At 40.6% G+C, this 17517-nt stretch overlaps 2 protein-coding genes across 4 annotated transcripts in view; one reads left to right on the top strand and one right to left on the bottom strand.

Moving 5' to 3' along the window:
* COMMD2 (COMM domain containing 2) lies at window positions 1-5223 on the bottom strand. 2 transcript variants are annotated; one of them, XM_068691961.1, is made up of 5 exons: window positions 4926-5223; window positions 4177-4254; window positions 3552-3634; window positions 2181-2354; window positions 1-1792 (listed from the first exon to the last, which is right to left on the bottom strand). In XM_068691961.1, the coding sequence occupies exons 1-5, from the start codon at window positions 5221-5223 to the stop codon at window positions 1595-1597; spliced, it is 831 nt and encodes a 276-aa protein (XP_068548062.1). In that variant the 3' UTR covers window positions 1-1594. The 2 variants fall into 2 exon arrangements, with proteins under 2 accessions (XP_068548062.1, XP_068548063.1); XM_068691962.1 differs by lacking the exon at window positions 4926-5223 and adding an exon at window positions 4358-4901.
* Window positions 5077-17517, top strand: part of RNF13 (ring finger protein 13) — a 30003-nt gene continuing 17562 nt past the window's right edge. Inside the window, exons 1-6 of one of the 2 annotated variants that reach the window (XM_068691955.1) lie at window positions 5077-5212; window positions 9951-10074; window positions 11557-11637; window positions 12643-12768; window positions 13408-13495; window positions 15467-15557. In XM_068691955.1, the coding sequence (XP_068548056.1) occupies window positions 9961-10074; window positions 11557-11637; window positions 12643-12768; window positions 13408-13495; window positions 15467-15557 (500 nt within the window). In that variant the 5' untranslated portion in view covers window positions 5077-5212; window positions 9951-9960. Of the gene's footprint in view, window positions 5283-9950; window positions 10075-11556; window positions 11638-12642; window positions 12769-13407; window positions 13496-15466; window positions 15558-17517 lie in introns of both variants that reach the window. The other variant, XM_068691954.1, reaches the window with a different exon arrangement.

Below are 17517 nucleotides of genomic sequence, written 5' to 3' on the forward strand. Positions count from 1 at the left end.
TAAGGAACTTTTTATCATATTTATTTACCACAGACTGTATGTGAAGAAAAAAATCAACATATACAGATAGCACATGAAATGCATTTCTGATTGATGTATGGGAAAGGAGATTGTTCATACTGTAGACATGCTATGTAAACCACTAAGAGTAAGCAATGTTGCATTCTAGAAAACTGACTTTGTTAAGTGATAGTAACTGTTATTGATTACATCACTTTTGCCATTCAGGCTTCATTTGAAGCAGTGTTTCTTGAAGACAGCATTTCTAAATAGAGAAAATAATGCATTTGGGAATGCATTATGAATGCGGGAACCCAATTACACAGAAATTTAAGGTGTCACTATGGAGGCCAATAAATACATAGTTTCTGCCAGAATCTGTATGTTAAGGTTCTCTTGCCTATTTATGCTCTCCAATATAACTTACAGGATTTCTGATACTTAGTGACAGTAGAACATTAATTAGTAATACTATTTGACCTTAGTCACAAAAGCTACAAAATACTGCATTTGAATACAAACGAAAAGTAGTTTTTAACATAACCTTTTGAGATCTTTCCAAGAAATAGAAATGCTTCATTTACTAGCTAGTCTTCCTTTATAAGCGCGCTATCCAAGTAGAGGAAAAAACTGTTGTATCACAACAGGAAGATGTGATTTAACAGAAGTTAAACCTTTTCTTAATTGGCGTAATAACCAACAATTTTACTTTTGCAACTTTTCAGATCACCTTTATGTATAGAAATAATCAGTATGCTAACTTATGCTCGGGCCACTGAGTTTTCTAGAGTAACTGCTACCTTTAGAAAGCATAAGCTTACCTAGTAGAGCTTACAGCTAGCTTTGCTTAAATGGAAGTATTAGCTTGATTATGCTTTTTTTTTTGATATAATATTTTTTTTTAATATACATGAGTTTTCCTGAAGCGCGGGTCTTACCAGAAAGCCAGGAACTAAGTTTTCATGACATACACCACTGCTTCATGAAGATGTTTCCAAGACAATTAATAGGTGTTGGGCAGAAGAGAATGGTAGAAGTGGTTTAACAGCCAGCCTGAGTTGACTGAACCCTTTGGAGGACAAGGGTGGCAGTCCCACAGATTTGTTCTACACATACATGGGTCTAAATGGAAGAAGCATTCCTGTAAAGTATCATTCCCACCAGCATAGGTATTTTTATTTCAATGCAGTAGGAAAAAAAAAGAAAGAAAAAACATGCTTAGTAAATGTAAAAATAAATGCCCAGTCCCATATAATATTGAGACAGCTCTACTTAATATATAAAAGCTTTTTAAGTAGAGCTATACTAATTAAGAGATAAAGAAATTATTTGTATAACATTCGTATAACATGCTGAATTTCTACATGAAATTTCTATATGAAATTTCATGAATTTCTACGTGTAAGTAAAGCAAAAGCAATTACCTATCATATCAGGCAGGTGCGTAAAGTTAGCACCAGAGGATATTCAGCCTATAATTACTGGCTCAAGATCCTGGCCCAGGAAAGCATTTCATCTGATCCAGATGTTTATTTTTATTGAAATGTTTTTGTGAACACTGACTGCCTAGTAAGACTAGAGTCATGAATTAATACTATTTCATGTTTCGTGCTATTCTCCTACAATGGTTTGTCTTCATTTCCCCCAAAGCTTGTTCCAATTGCTGGATTAGGTGGACGAGGGTAGAAGGGTCAGTTTGTAACACTTGTGCAGTTTGGTCTTCATTCTGATTAAGGTGTAGCTTCATTGTCACAGCAGGCTTAATTTGTTGTCTCAAACTTCTGCTTGCAAGCTGCATATAGCATAGATGAAATGGGAGTAAGGATACAAATAACAACAACAAAAAAGAAGACAGTTATCAACTTTCATATCAACAATTCACAGCAGGTTTACAGGACCTGTTTGCAGGCCTGTGTAAAAATCTTGTATATTCATCCACATTAAAGATATACATTATCTATTATTTAATTATTCCGTTTTATCTTTAAGCAATACCGATCCACTTTAAGACCAAATATATTTTAGTATATGCTAACGTTCTTAAAGCTGTTTTAAATATATGAAAATACTGCTGCCTCTACTACTTTCAAACTACATAAATTCGTATCTTTATAGTTGCTTGTGTTGTTAAAAAATACAAAGTAAAATATACTGATTACCAATAAAATAATAGAAGTTACCTGCACATCTAGTCTCCATTCAAGACTATGATAGCTGGGAAGCTTTGGTGCCAGCTCACTAAGAATGCTTCTGATCTCTTTTCTATTATCAAGGTAAAGCTGAAGCAGTAATTTGTTCAATTCTTCTGAGAATCCCAGAACACGAATGGAATCTTGGAAATCTATCTCAGAAATCTGGAAATTAACAATTCAGGCCTTACTACAGAACTATGTAATAATCGTTATTTCTTTCTCAATAAATAAAACTGTAAGTAAATGCTATAAATATGGTACAGCGCAGTTACTTTCCTGCAGGAGTGTGTCAGGTCAAGTCTATAGCTAGGAAAATACAAATCATTCACGTAAATTGCCCATTTATAAATTTGAAAACAGAATGCAATAGAAGGGTCTGAACTTTGCCATAATAAAGCACATTTCTACATAATCAAATTATCAACAGTATGTTAATGTTATGTCGATACTCAAGTTATAAATACTCTGAAATGATTTGCATATCTATACGTGTAAGAAAGCACCAGGCACGACTTCAAGGCTTTGCATTGTATTAATTCAGGATAGTCCTCAGAAACTGATTCTATGCAGTCAATGTCTGTGCTGATGAACTCAGTTCATCACTGTGGAAGCAGCTATTTAGTCAATACAGAAAGTCATATGTTACAATACAAAAGTATTCTGTGATCAACTATATTCTACCATAACACCACTGCGATTTATCTGTCAGTCAAGTTGCCTTACTTCAAGGCAAAATTCTGCAGTATTTCATTCTCCTCCATACCTACTCTTCAGAGCAATGTCTGCTTGAGTTTAATTTGCAATTGTCTCTGCATCCCTGTTCCATGTACTCTTATTGATATAATGATACTCTACCGTATCAATAATAAGAAGGCATCCCAATGGAGTTATTACCCAGCTGTCATTCTTTTAACATCTGCTTACATCCACCTGAACTGCTGATGTTAGGAGCTCTCAAGCCTAATTTATCAGACAACAAAAGGAATACTTACTAGGGGGTTAGCATAGCACACACAAAAAACATCTTCACTAAAGTTGTGTTATGTAGACAGACCTTAATTGGGAAGTGTAAACTTCTCTAATACAGATTAAATTACTGAATGTTCTTGCTATAAACAGTCAAAATGCTAAGTTTTAGCGTCAAAGACACTGAATACAAATTCTGAAGTCATTCACAAAGATGTATCATTTTAGTACGAGATAGAAGAAACACCACTTCCATTAAAAAAAAATAAATAAATATATGTATCAGAATTTTGTACTGGATTTTCCCCATTCATCAGTATTTTTGAAACAAGAATTGTTTAATAGACACCACGTGAGTGTATTCCTGAATCTACCACACAACAGTATCCTTACCATAAGCTTGGAGCTTTCAGTAAGAAGATACATTAGTCCTTCTACCCCATGCTGTATGGTGTCAACACCAGTGTTAAGTTTTCCTGTAAAGAAAGCATAAACACCTTTTAATTCCTTACTAAGCCACCACAGTGACAACACACAAAACTGCAAATTTATCCAAAGCTAACCGGCAAAATATTTACAGGAAGAAATAAAAGCGGAGAGTTGAGCGCCCTTCAAGCAGTAACACAAGGGACCAGAAGTCACGTCAGGCACTCCCCGATAGAGAAGTAAATAAAGAATCTTACGGGATGCCATGCAGCACGCGCCCGCCGCAGCTCGCCAAGCCATGCATGGACGCGGATGGCGGCAGCTGCCGCGCTGCCCCTCAGGAGAGCGGGGCGCTGCACTGCCCCCGGCCAGGGCACCAGGCACTCGCTCCCGGCCTTTCAGCGCCCGGCCGCGGCCGCCGCCCCCGTTTCGTTCCTTCTTCGCTCGCCCGCCAGCGCCAGCCCCGCCGCTGCCCGCGCACTCGCGACCCGGGGCCGGGGCCGGGGCCGCTCCGGCAGAGCCGCCCCGAGCCTCGCCGCAGCCCCCGGCTCCCCAGACCGGGGCCCGCCCCCCGGCGCCCCCCGGCTCTTACTGGCCGCCGTCTCGCAGGCCCTGGGCGCCGCGCCCCGCCGCAGCAGCTCCACCGCCAGGCGCCCCAGCTCGCCGACGGCTGAAACGAGAGGACACGGCTGCGGCGCGGGCCCGGGGCAGCCGCGCCCGACCCGCCCCCGCCCCCCGCCCCCCCCCCCGGAGAGACGGGGGCGCCGCCGGACCTGCGGCGCCCAGGGGGGGCAGGCAGCCCAGGTGCCCCCTCTGCTCCTCCGACAGCACCAGCAGCATCGCCGCGCCCGCCCGGGAAGGGGAGGGGCCGCCCGCCGCCGGGGCCGGAAGGAGCCGCGCCCGCAGCCGCGGGGGAGGCCGCGGGGAGGCGGGGGGCTGGCGGCCCGCGGGACGCGCTCCTCCGGCCCGACGCCGCGACCGGGGGACCGGCGGCCGGGGGGCGTCGCGGGCCGGGCGCCGCAGGGCCTCCCGCGGCAGCGGGGCGGCGGTCGGCTCGCGGAGGAGCGCCGAAAGCCCGCGGCTCCCGCACGGCGCCCCGCTGCCCGGTACCGGCACGGAGCGCCCAGGCCTCCCCTCCCTGCCCCGGGTGCCGACCGCGGAGGGCGGGGGCGGGTCCCCGAGCCGCCGCCTCACGGCGAAGCAGCGGGGCGGAGCCACGCGGCAAAACGCAGGGAGCGGTGGCTCCGAGCTGCCCTGCCGGCCCCACGGGCGCCGTGAAACCGCTCCGGCGCGGCAGGCAGCGACGCGGAGCCCAGCGGGGCGCCGGCAGTTGTCACGCACCGCCCGCAGCTGCGGCGGGAAACCGCCCGCCGCGCCACAGCGCCCCGCCTGCCGGCGCGGGGCTTCCCCCGCACGACGCCCGGCAGCGGGGCTCGGCAGGACCCCGCCCTCCGCCGCCCGCCCCTCGCGCTGGGCGGGGCCTCGCTCTGGGCCGCGCGAAGCCCGCCCCGCAGCGTCCCGCGGCGGCGTCTGAGTGACGGCCCGAGCGGCCAATGGGCTGCCGCGAGCCGACGCCCCCTCGCTGCGCGGCGGGGAGGCGGGGCTTCCGCCGCGGCCGCCGGGCGGAGGTGAGCGCCATGGAGGCGGCCTAGGCGCGGCCGTGGGCTCTGCGCGCCGGGCCCCGCGCCGGGCCCGCAGGTGAGGGGGGTGGGGGGCGGCCGCCGGCCCCCTCCCGGGCCCTTCCCGGCGCCGCGGCCGCCGGGCCGCTTGCGGAGCCGTCGGTCGGTTGCGCAGCGCTTATTGCCTCCGCCCCGGCCGCCCGCTGCGGTGTCGAGCGGCCGGGCGGGGCCGCCGCACGCCCCGGCTCCCGGGCTTCCCGCGGACACCCGCGGCGGGGCCGGGTGAGCGGGGGGAGGCCGCTGCGGCCCCGCGCGCTCCGGGCCCGGCTGCCGCCGAGGGGACGGTGGCGCTGGGCAGGCCGCGGGCGGGGCGCGGCGCGCAGCGGGAGGGCGAAAGGCACCGGAGGGGAGCGGGAGCGGGCCGCGCCTCCCCGGCCCTGCCGCGCCGAGTTCCGTTTTGCGCGGGGGCTGGGTTCTGCGGGCAGGCCTCAGACGCGGGGGGTGGAGGTCAGCGACGATGCGGTGGCGCCGGGACACGGGAAGCCGCAGGCAGCGAGGTGTTCGGGGTGCCCGTGAAAGCTGTCGCTGGTACTCGGGTGACTTTGTGCTGGGCCCCTGGAATTTCGGGAGGTGCGCTTCGTGGGCTGTGTTTTGGCGTGGCAGCCCCGGCTGCCCTAGTGCTGAGTTTGTTGTGGGACGGAGTTCTTATCATCTTTGTTTGATGCTTGTAATAGCTTTAGGCTTCCTAGTCCCGTTTGATACTGAAATATAACTTCATTCTGGAAAATACAGATGTGAAAAATATATTTTTTTTTCCATGAAAGCGGAACAGCTGTTTTCTTGAGAGCTGAAGCATGAGCATAAGCACGTGGACAAGGAATTGATGTTTGTCGTGTTTTGCTGTGAAGTAAATTTTGAGTTGACTGAAAAATACACTTTGGAATAGTTGATGTTTGTATGCATTTGATGAAGCTTGGTTTAAGGGTAGTTGTTGAAAGCTCTGAATATTCCTGTCTGCTCTGTGTCCCAAAACAAGCAGTTTCTTCATGTTCTCTGTCATATGTTTACTTCCAAGGCTTGTTTATGTTGGTGGATACGAGACCAGTATTTTGACAGGATGCAGGGACTGTATCTAGAAGAACCTTTTTCCCTCAGGTTATATATTCTGCTATGGGAATGGGTGTATTGGTGTTTAAAAACTGCTGTTCTTAATGCAGTGAAATCTTGAGGTGAGAAGTGGTGTTATGCTCTACTTGGGTAAAAAGCTTAATCAGAAATTTGTTTTGCTGCCCTATCTTCAAGGGAAACGCCTTGTCTGAGGTATTCTAGGTTCATGTAGTTACTTAAGGTTGTCTTGCTGCCCTCAACACATTCCCCTCCTCAGTTCTGAGCTGAGGTTCCTGTTCTGTCCTGTGACGGTGGTGTGCAACTGCTCAGCCATAGTTTTGTGAGTTCTGGGATGCAACGTGGTAGGGGGAAAAAAACAAAAGCAGTCTCAGATGCCAAGAGTAGCTCAGAGAACCCTGTCAATAGTCTGGAAAATGTTTACAGATGTAAAGTGCTCAAGATTAATGCAGAAGTTTAACCTCATTTGTTTTGTTTACAATATAATCTTTAATTACATACACCTGTATTTCGCTGTGCTATAAGCTACTTTGTTCAATTAAGTGTCTAGTCTATAAATGAACTACGGAATTTCAGGAGTTGTAGGGCTTTATTGATTGTATTTGAGGCAATAGTTCTTGGGTATGTTTGTGTGGAACTGGTGGAGAAGGTTGCATGTGCATGTTTTTTGCATGAACAACTTAGTCTGGTATTTTGTAACAGCACTTATTATTCTAATGCGTTTTGTGCATTTTAAGGTATGTACTGAATTTATTGATTATAATACTGCAATAGTTTTAAGTGTTACTTCTGTCATATTTAAAAAAGATGGCTTTTTTTGGATGGGTGCCCTTCAGTTTCACTGATGTTCTGGTTGTTAGGAATGACACGTAAGAGAAACTGGTAAATCTTAATTTAGAAATAAAAATTCACAGATTTTGTAATTTATGACAACTTCCTGTGACTGTAACTTCTGTTCTCCTAACAGGTTGAAGGTTTCCCAAAGTATCACATGTTTAAATGGCGAAGTGAGAATCATAAGAGTTGTTTTCAAAAATAACAACTACTCCTTCCCTTCCAATAGTAATAATGCATTTTAATTCATTATTAAATCAAATTCGTTATTGAAGTCAACAAAGCCATGATTTTCAGAATGAGCTATTTTCAGTATGATGAAATTCACGTAAAACTATATAAAAAGCCTCACTTGGAAGGTTTTCAGCAATGATGTAAACAATTTGGGCAACCTAGTTTAATTATTTGTGAAGTACTTTGAATTCTGCTAATAAAACTAGTTAGAGGAGATCCAGATGTTCTGATAATGCTAATATTAAGCACATGCAATTTACTTTTATAACTTCTCTGAATTTCTGTTGTAACTGGTATAGCTGTACTGTATCCAGCGTATTTGCTGTCATTTTGTGTAAGGTTTGTACCACTCCTTTCGTTTTGTCATTTCAAGTAATTTCTTACTTTGCTAGAAGTGCTAGAGAGACTTAGACATCAGCGGACCAATGTAGCACTCAATTGTTGTTTGTTTTGTAATCTGAAGGAGGTCTGCTGGATCACATGGCTTTTGTTTTGTGTGTTGGAATCTTGAATGTTTTTGTTTGTTTGTTTGTTTTACTTCATTACATTTAAATGTGAGCCTTTGCAAGGGGAATAACGTGTTCCGTACTTCTGTGTTCTAAAGAGATTGCCTGCATGTGATCACGTTGTAGTTAACTCTAAGAGGAATTGAAAGTTCCTTGCTAAACAGCTGATCAGGGTCTGTTGTAAGACTGGTTGATCACCGTAGCAACACTGCATAAAGAAATTGTCAGGTGTAACTTGCCAGTGGAGAACGTGGGTCCCAATCTTTGGTGTCAAGTTGTGAATTTGCAGGGAAGGGCATTTAGAAGCGTAAGCTCAGGGCTCAGTTCCTCACTGCTTCTTCTGGTTCTCAGTGACTACTGTGTTCTCATGGGGCTATTTCTGATGTCAGATTTTTGGGGAATTAATGATGATCAGGCCGTACACACCTGTCTTCTTGTATCCTAGGTTAATGAGTGGAAGTCTGTTGTGGGAAGGTAATTCTCCATTATTTGTCCTTATGCTGAAGAGGTTTTTTGTTGTTGTAAAGACGGTCCTCTTCAAAGACTGAAAAAGTATTTAAGTGCTAAAACGTTGCCTCCCTCCGTTAGTAGCTTTGTTCGGAATATGTTTTCAATGTGAGAGAGTTCTGTCATTCTTTCTGAATATTCTGTCCAGCAGACAGTGTGTCAGTTGTTCAGTTGGATCATAATGCGGAATCCCATTGAGAATTTACTCTGTTTGTGTGCTTGTAGTTGTCCTTCTGAAGAAGTCAGACTCGTGCAGTCAGATTGTAAGAGGATGAGACACAGAAATGAACAGTAGTTGTCTCTTAGGTTCTGTAGCTGGAAGTGTTGCTGCTACATGGCCTAGGTTATAGCGTAGTTAAAATACGTTCTTTTATAATCCAAACCTAGCAAAGTCAGTTGTTCATAACGCTTTAAAAATGCTTATGCAGGTGAGGCTTTATTTTTGCGAGTCATAGGTACAGAACGTGTTATGCTGGCACTTTGGTGAAATGGTGCATTGATGATGAGTTCAGTTTTAACAAAATAAAGTTGATATTTGCAAATGTTGCTGATTTGTTCCATGTTACTCACATTTCTGTTTTTGTGAGGTTAATGTGATGTGGTAATTTCAATTACTTCAGTAAGGGTACATGTACTGTTGCTCATACAAGGAAGGCTTTCAGGCCCTTAACTTGTACTTTTAATATTTTTATGGAAGAAATCTATTTGTATGAAAAAGGAAAAATATCAAAATGGTTGCTTTACTTCTTAATGCTTTTCCTTGCTTTTTTTTTTCCTTTTGATTAATGATAAATCAGATGCTTTAAAGAAAGGTTTCTGTTAGTAAACACGCCCTTCAGTTTCCAAAGGGACAAGTTGTTGCTTTTTGCTTGTTTTTTTTTTTTTATCAACAAAGCAAAAATAACTTTCTTACAATGTCACTAGCTTATGAAAAGCATACAAGAATGCTTTAGAGAATGTCTTCCTTTTTTTAAAAGGTTTCAAAAACACACACTTTACAGGAGGCTGAATCAAACTGAACTCTGTTGCTGTCCAGATCATGAATCATATTTAAACATTCATGCATTTTGCTGAAGTTAATAGAATTAGTTGCTGTTTGTTACCTGCTGGTATTACACTGGTTTTGCAAGTGTTTATTTAGAATAAATGTTTTTAGTAGAATCACTCCAGGCACATGAGAAACTTTGCTGATTTGGGTTTATGTTAGAGGAAGCAAAGATTAAAATGAAGAATGTCTAAGGATGATTAACAACTTGAGAAGTTCATTCCTGTATACGGCTTCCATTGCCATAAGCTGCCTAACCCTTGTTGAAGTGTTACTATAACTTTTGTGTTCTTTGCATGTATACCCATAGAGGTTACATGCCCTTAGCAAAAGGGATTTCTCTCTCTAAAACAATCATCTAAATTAAAGCTTACTTGTCTCTCAAAAGTAAATGTAGAATAACTGTTTGCATAGTTTAGAAGAAATTGTAGTTGAGACCAATAAAATGACAGAGGAAAATATTTGCTATATGTCTTAACTCTTTTTGTTGTTGCAGGTATTAAAATATGCTGTTGTCAATAGGAATGCTGATGTTGTCTGCCACTCAGATATACACTATTTTGACTGTTCAGTTATTTGCTTTCCTGAATCTTTTACCAGTGGAGGCAGATATTTTAGCAGTAAGTATAAGAAAGTTTTTCTACATAGATGAAATCTCTGTAGAACTGAATCTTCTTCAAAACTATTCTATTAAGGAATTAGTACTGTAAATTTGATAACAGGTTGTTTAGAATAGAGTTGCTTTCATGCTTTAGCTTAATACAAAAATAGAATACGTTTTCAAATGAATTAACAGATGTTGTGTGCTCTGATAACATGTGAAAGCACTCCTTAAATGACTTTAAGGGAATTCCACTATGAACAGGTATTCTGTGGCATGTTATAAATCTCTTAAATGAATTCCACGCATATTTGATTTAGATGACATCCACACCTAAACTGAAGTTGCTATCTTGTAGGGTAACCATATACAAATAAAGTAATAAATAAATAAATAAATTCTTCCCATGGTTAGTATTATGTATGGCTGTGCTGGACGTGTTGACAGTAAATTTTTTGTGTATGCAGCACCTAGAGACATGTATTTTAAAGTAACTTAATTTCTGTGACAACTAAATTTTATATTAGTAGAGTTTTAAACAATCTTTGTGATGTAAGGCTGATAACAGTAAGGCAGTATAGTGACCGTAGTGGTAAAAGTGGTAAAAAAAAAAAATTGGCAATGTTCATTGCCAATGTAAAATATCTTGTATAACTTCCTCCAAAAAAGTACAAGTATTTGTAGGATTGTGCTCAAGCCGCTGAAATAATTATATCGTGAACAGTTAAATATTGCTGAGTCAGTAAAGAATTAATAAAACTTAACAACTGATACGCATTCAACTCATTGTATAATTAACTTTTTTGAGAAATTAACTTTTTAAAAAACTTATAATGAATGCGTATTTTAGCATACGTACAGTTTCAGCTTTTTATTGTATGGATTCTCCATTGAGTAGCCAACTCGTGTTGCTACAAAAGGTGTCACGAGGAAGCGGGAAAAAGCATCCCCAGATTTAAGGTCTTTACAGCATTCCGCTATTTGGAAATGAAAGCACACTGTTAATATAAAACAAAACTGTAGATCTAGTTTTCTGTTACTAACCTAAATAGATACCAGGGCATTGAGAGGGGATAACAACATATGGAGTTTTTTATTTGCCTACAATAAGCTACTTCGTAAAAGCTGTTTGTCCTTCTCTGTATACAGGTCAATTTAAAAGGGGAAAAAAAAACATTCAGTTTTTTACTTAAAGTTCTTTTATTCTATTCTGCAACTATGGTGTTATTGGAGTTGTAGACAGTAGAAAGAGATTTATCATACAGGGTTATTATTTACTAAATAACTTCTTGCTTTGACAACTACATAAGAATGATGTTGTTGTGTGAATGGAAGACCAGTGGAAGAAGTAATTCTGTGACTTCATTGACATGGTTCCACAAGGTCCTATGTCTGATAAATGTTTTCAATTTAAAAAAGTGATATTGTTTACTTGTATTTATACTTGTATATTTCCCTTTTGTTGCAAACCGGAATTTTCTTCGAAATTTATTTCTCTTAGTATAACTTTGAAAATGGAACCCAGACCTTTGATGATCTACCTGCCAGGTTTGGCTACAGACTACCAGCAGAAGGCCTGAAGGTATTTTATAAAACTAAAACACACAATCCCATAGCCTGTTCTTTGTGTCTACTGTACTTAATAGATCTCAAATGCAGTAAGATGTGTTGATGAATAAAATTCAAAGAAGGGAAATCAAGGTGAAATGGGAAAGGACTACTTATAAATAAGATTGAACAAATGTAGCATTATAGGCAACAATGTAAAAGCATGTTCTGCTTTTTCTGGATGGCTAAGGTAGTAACCGTTCATATCTTCTGGTGACAGTAGTAAATGACTGGTGTAAAGACAAACTCACTTTTATCTGAGTTAAATAAAACAGGAGATAGCAAATAATTTATTTAAAAAAAAAAGTATGTGGTGATGCTGTAAGCTGTTAAGCTAGAAAAGTGTTTACTAGCTAGATGAATATCAATTCAGTTATAGTCTGCATGTCTTCTTAGGTAAGTTTGTTGCTGAGAGTTTGTAGCTCAAGTATTTTGTCAAATACTGGTGTACTATGTTGAATTCAAGGAAAAAAAAAGACAACATACACTGCATTTTTCTCCATGCCTTACTTAAATGGAAATGATGTTGGTATTTGCAGAATTTCATACTTCTGTGAATCTTTCAACTGTAGCAAATTTCATGAGCTCTAGGCTTTGCATATCATGGTAAATCAGCTATTTTGTTTACTAATTTAGTGTTAATAGTTGATTTCACACATTAAAATACTGTGGACAGTAGTTCCACAGTATTAACGCAAGAGTAGTTCCTTTTTATAGTGGATTGTAGCGCATAGTCTGAGTTAACAACTTCAGATGATAAAATTGGGAAAAAATGTATTTTCTTCTTAGCTAATTCTTTGCAGAAACAAAATTTCTCATAAAAATAAGTAGGGATGTTGCAGAAATTTTGTTATTATAGGACTGATTTGATAGTAAGAATTTATTTAGCTGTTGTATGAAAATGTATGTTTTTCTTTCCGTCAGCTGTTTTGTTAAGCCAAAGAAATGAAGCTGACAATATCCTGTTACTGTTTTTCAGGGATTCCTAATAAATTCAAAACCAGAGAATGCTTGTGAGCCTATAGCCCCCCCTCCGCTGAAAGACAACTCAACCAGTGTTTTTATTGTGTTAATTCGAAGGCTTGAGTGCAACTTTGATACCAAGGTAAGGTGGTTTTTTATTTTTTTTCTTCTTCTTCCAAGGACTTTAAGAATTGTGCGTAGAAACCCCTCTCTGCCAGCAGGGTAGATATTTTATGGAGTCACAGTTGGTTGATGGGGAGAGGAGACAGTGCGCTGCCTGGCAGAAACAGGCAGACATAAACAAGTGGCAGGATGAGAATGATATTCGGTACAACAGCTAGATGTTATATTGTAAAGTATTGTACAAACTTTGATCTGCAGCTGAAGTAGAGTTTTTGCTTTTATTTTAAAAATACGAAATTAGAATGATTTGCATTTGGCTGTAATACATGATTTTCTTATGAATGAACCTGATGTATGGGGCGACAAAGTATGCTTTAAGAAAGAGATTTTCAATTTGTTGTTGATTGACTTTCATGAACTAAAAGGAGATTCAATCATACTTCCTGTTAGGTAATAGAAGAATAGCATATAATTATATGAGTGTAATAATTATCTGATTTTGTTTTGAAATGTGGTGGTTGTTTTCTAAGTGAAAATGTAACTGTGCTAATGTTCATAACATCCTGAAAGTCCACTTGTCTTACAAAGGACAGAGCAGTTACTGAGGCAGCATTTTGAAGCAGTATTCTTTCTAATAAGTACTCTGTATGGCTTACAGGTTTTAAATGCACAGAGAGCTGGATACAAGGCAGCTATAGTTCACAATGTTGATTCTGATGACCTCATAAGCATGGGATCCAACGACAGTAAGTACAGGTATCACTTCTTCTCTCCTGTTTGAAAATCATTTCTCCCACCAGAGCAAACAGTATTAAAATCTGTATAAAGTATTATGGTGGACTATGACTAAAACAACAGTAACAACAGCAAAAGCCAACAAAAAACACTTAACCTAAAGAAAACAAACAAGCAAACAAAACCACAAAAGCACACATACAGCAAACAAAAACTGCCCCAAACCCCAAATCCTCCTGCATTTAATGCTTTAAAATGGGAGTTCTTCGTATAAGAACATACATGTATACTTGTGTATTAAACGTAGCGTTGAGTTTGTATGTTCTCTGTGTCTTTGGTTTACCTTTAATTTGAATTTATGAGATAGATTTGTATGATTGATGTGGAAGATAGCAAATGTATTGTTAATTATTTGTTTTGACTATTAAGTAGAAATACAGGGGAAAAATACTGTTTTGGAAGTAAATGAAACTTCAAAATATGACTACTTAATGGTTCGTGGTTCCATTTTGCTATTGAACTGCAGAGTGCATTTTTCTGTTCCTTTGAACAAATGGATTCTTTTATTTCTTATGAATACTCCTTTGGAAATGAAATCTGCTTCTGTGGAGATACTCAAAACTTGCCTGGATGCCATACTGTGCAATGTGCTGTAGGTAATCCTGATTGGCAGGAGGGTTGGACTAGATGATCTTCCAAGGTCTCTTCCAACCTTGGCCATTCTGTAATGCATATCGCATGTATGTATTATTTCAGTTTTTCATTTGTAGAAAGAATTCAAAGATCAATGTGCCATTTTCTGATTTATTCTGATGCTAGCTGTTCTGACTTTATCCTTCTTCGAGTGGTTATGTTCAAAGCATCTTGCAATCTAGTCAAAATAATGATTTTGCTTTATGGTATGTTTTTTGTCTATAACACTCTTATGACTTTCTCTGTGGAGTTTCTTTATTATGTCTAGTGTCTTCAGGTTTCTGAATATGGAGCAAGAACATGAATGAGAACAAAAAAAATCAAAGTAGAAACACCATAGAGTGAACTAGAACATTAACTTTCATCAAAATAAGTGGAAGATGAGTAGCCCAGTAAGCTGTGTGGAAGTAGTTCTAATGAGTTCCCAACCCACATAAAACTTATTTTCAGGGTTCACTATGAAATCAAACATAGAGCAAGTTCACAATAAATACAAATTGGGGTATTGTGAAGTGACATTAAGCCATGCATGCTTTTGCATTGGGGAACCAGAATACTTCGATACGAACTTAGGATGCTTTTGACCCTGAAATTTGAAGCATAAGTGAGAGGTGCAAAATCAACACAAATTGAAGCCAAGGAAGAAAAAAATCTAGAATATGGTATTTTTCTTTCAATGGTTTTCATTTCAGTTGCATCTTTTGGGTTTATTTTTGCCCACATTAGTAACTGGGAAGGGGAGAGAAGACAGTTCCCTACAGTTTCTTGAGACTGAGGTAAAGATAGGGGATTTGTTTGTTCTTTTCTTTCTGCTTTTTGACCTTTCCAGGGTGTTCATTCATTTTTAGGGTGAAAAGAAGGGAAGAAAGATAGATTAAAATTTACTGTACCAGATCGTAAGTTCACAGAAATTCTGGAAATCATTGAAGCTATGTGATTTTATCAAGTCTCTAAGTAAGAATTGATGTTCTGGTTAAACTTACTGTAATGATACCTCTTTTTGTCAGAGTATGTATTCTGTGTTCCCTTTGTAATAGTATGCTCCCTTTGTAAGGTAATATTCTGTAATGAATTTTGATTTCTATACCTGCAATAAAGCTCATAGATACTCAGTAGGAAAAATAGTACCACTTTACTATATGACGTAAAGTAGTAGCATGCATGTGCATCAGTCTGTAACTAAATTAAAATATATCTTTATGTTGTGATAGTATCACGTTGTTCAAATCTTACATTGAGTGCCCTTACAGTGCCTGTGTAATACTGTTTTTCATCCCTTTTTTATACAGTTGAAATTTTAAAGAAGATTGACATTCCTTCTGTCTTCATTGGAGAGGCATCAGCAAATTCTCTTAAGGAAGAATTTACTTATGAAAAGGGGTAAGTTATCCCCCCGCATGCAGTCATGTTATTCTTTGGATTAATAGCTTATTTGAAATAAATATCAAAAGGAGGCAATGAGTTGTGATAACAGAGGCTGTGGATATTCTAGGTGAAACCTTGTGCCTGTAGAAGTAAATGACTTGATTTGCTGCTGATTTCACTGAATCTATAGTTTTACCTTCTGTTCTGTTAATGTGTACCTTAAGCACCCACTTGTTTATAAACATTTTAGTAGAGAGGATAAACTGTGACTATGAAATAAAAGTTCTTGGAACTGTCTACTGTCATTTGTGACTGCAGTGGTATTTGATTTCATACCAAAGATGAAATCAGTCCAATTTTTGTTTTTAATTTTTTTTGAAGAATATGTACTGAGTGCTGCTTATTGACCCCTTTCTTCCTGAATACTACTTTGATGAGCTTTTTGATATATTTGACCTTATTATTGCATTATCAAAGGATACTGTGTTTTGGATATTTTCTTTGAAGAAATGCCATGTAAAGCTAAATACAACGTTTCAAGTTCTCTCTCTTACATTTCCAGTTTTCTGCTTGCTGCGCTTCAGTCTTGTAAACTAGCAGAAAATTTCAATTTAAACTAACTCAGGATGTGAAAGTACCTTAGAAGCTACTTGGATTTGAGTGAGTCTGGGAAAAATGGAGAATCACAGTGAAATTACTCAGCCATTCTGTACTGCTCAGGGGTTGAAGGAAATGAACAGCCAAGTTAGATGAACCTTGCAGGGACCATGGCCTCTTTTGAGGGAACCCTGAATCCTGTTAAAAAGTAACATGAACAGAACTTTTGTTTGTGGATTACATGGACTAAAGAAACCTTAAGGTTTCTAGCTGCACTGAAAAAGCTACAGGCCTGCCACAGGGTTGCTGAACAGTATATGGTATCCAATTTCCTTTTTAGATTGGAAGTACGTATAGATAGAGATTTTGTATTGGAGGTACTTCTATCCCTTGGTTTTATCTGAAGGCATTGTTCATGAGAGAAACAGCATTGGTATTTATTTAGTATTGTGGGAGAACAAGGGATGATTAAAAGAAATACTATTTATTGTTGTTATTTATATAATTTTGCAATTGTAATAAGTTTATGCTGTTATGCATTTTTTCTGGCTGCCTAAGTTGTAAGAAAGATGTATTGACATTGTTTACTGGTCACTAGTATTTCAAAAATTTTAGAAGGATGTTTAAAAGATCAGATTTAATTACGTTTTAGTTTCTAGAGTATCAGCTACTAGCCTTTCAGGATCAATTTGTGAATATGCTCATGTTGAAGTATGAGAAATGCCAATTTAATATTAAAAACAGTAGTTTTACTGTGAGGATGTTTGAGTGCAGGAACAGATCGCCAAAGAGAAGTGGTAGAGTCTCCGTCCTTGGAAATGCTCAAAACCCAACTGGACACAGTCCTAGGCAACCTGCTATACCTGACCCTACTTTAACGGTGGGGCTGGACCAGATGATCTCTGGAGGTCCCTTAAAATCTCAACTATTTTTGATTGTGTGAAATTTCTTTAGGTCTTAAAAAGGTAGTTTTTTTCTAAGGTGAAGTAAATATCCTGTAATTTCCAGACTAGTACCGCGTTTTTTTTACTCCCTGATCCTTCTTCATTCTCTCTTCGCTGTTTACAGAATCACAGTCTCATTGAGGTTGGGAGGGACCTTTGGAGGTCATCTAGTCCAACCTCCTTGCTTGGGCAGGGCCACCTAGAGCAGGTTGTCCAGGGCCATGTCCAAGATGGCTTGTGGATATCTCCAAGTAGAGAGGTCCTCATGAGGCTACATAGAGATGGCCCCTGTCCAGCCTATGCAGGTGTCTCTGGATGGCAGCACAACCATCTATCTGGCAGATCTGTTCGTACTTCCAGTTTCTGCAGACTTGCTGAGAGTACACTTTGCCCCATCATCCAGATGATAAATGAAGATGTTATGCTCAACTGGA

This window comes from Anas acuta, chromosome 9, assembly GCF_963932015.1.
Source record: "Anas acuta chromosome 9, bAnaAcu1.1, whole genome shotgun sequence".
NCBI classification, from domain to species: Eukaryota; Metazoa; Chordata; class Aves; order Anseriformes; family Anatidae; genus Anas; species Anas acuta.

Excerpts from the sequence above, each read along its gene's own strand:
- COMMD2 (XM_068691961.1), bottom strand. The coding sequence starts at position 5,223 with ATGGCGCTCACCTCCGCCCGGCGGCCGCGGCGGAAGCCCCGCCTCCCC. Across the intron at positions 4,255-4,925 it reads TCCCGCCGCAGCTGCGGGCG|CCGTCGGCGAGCTGGGGCGC; the intron begins GTGCGTGACAAC and ends CTCTCGTTTCAG. Across the intron at positions 3,635-4,176 it reads GGCCTGCGAGACGGCGGCCA|GAAAACTTAACACTGGTGTT; the intron begins GTAAGAGCCGGG and ends CTTTCTTTACAG.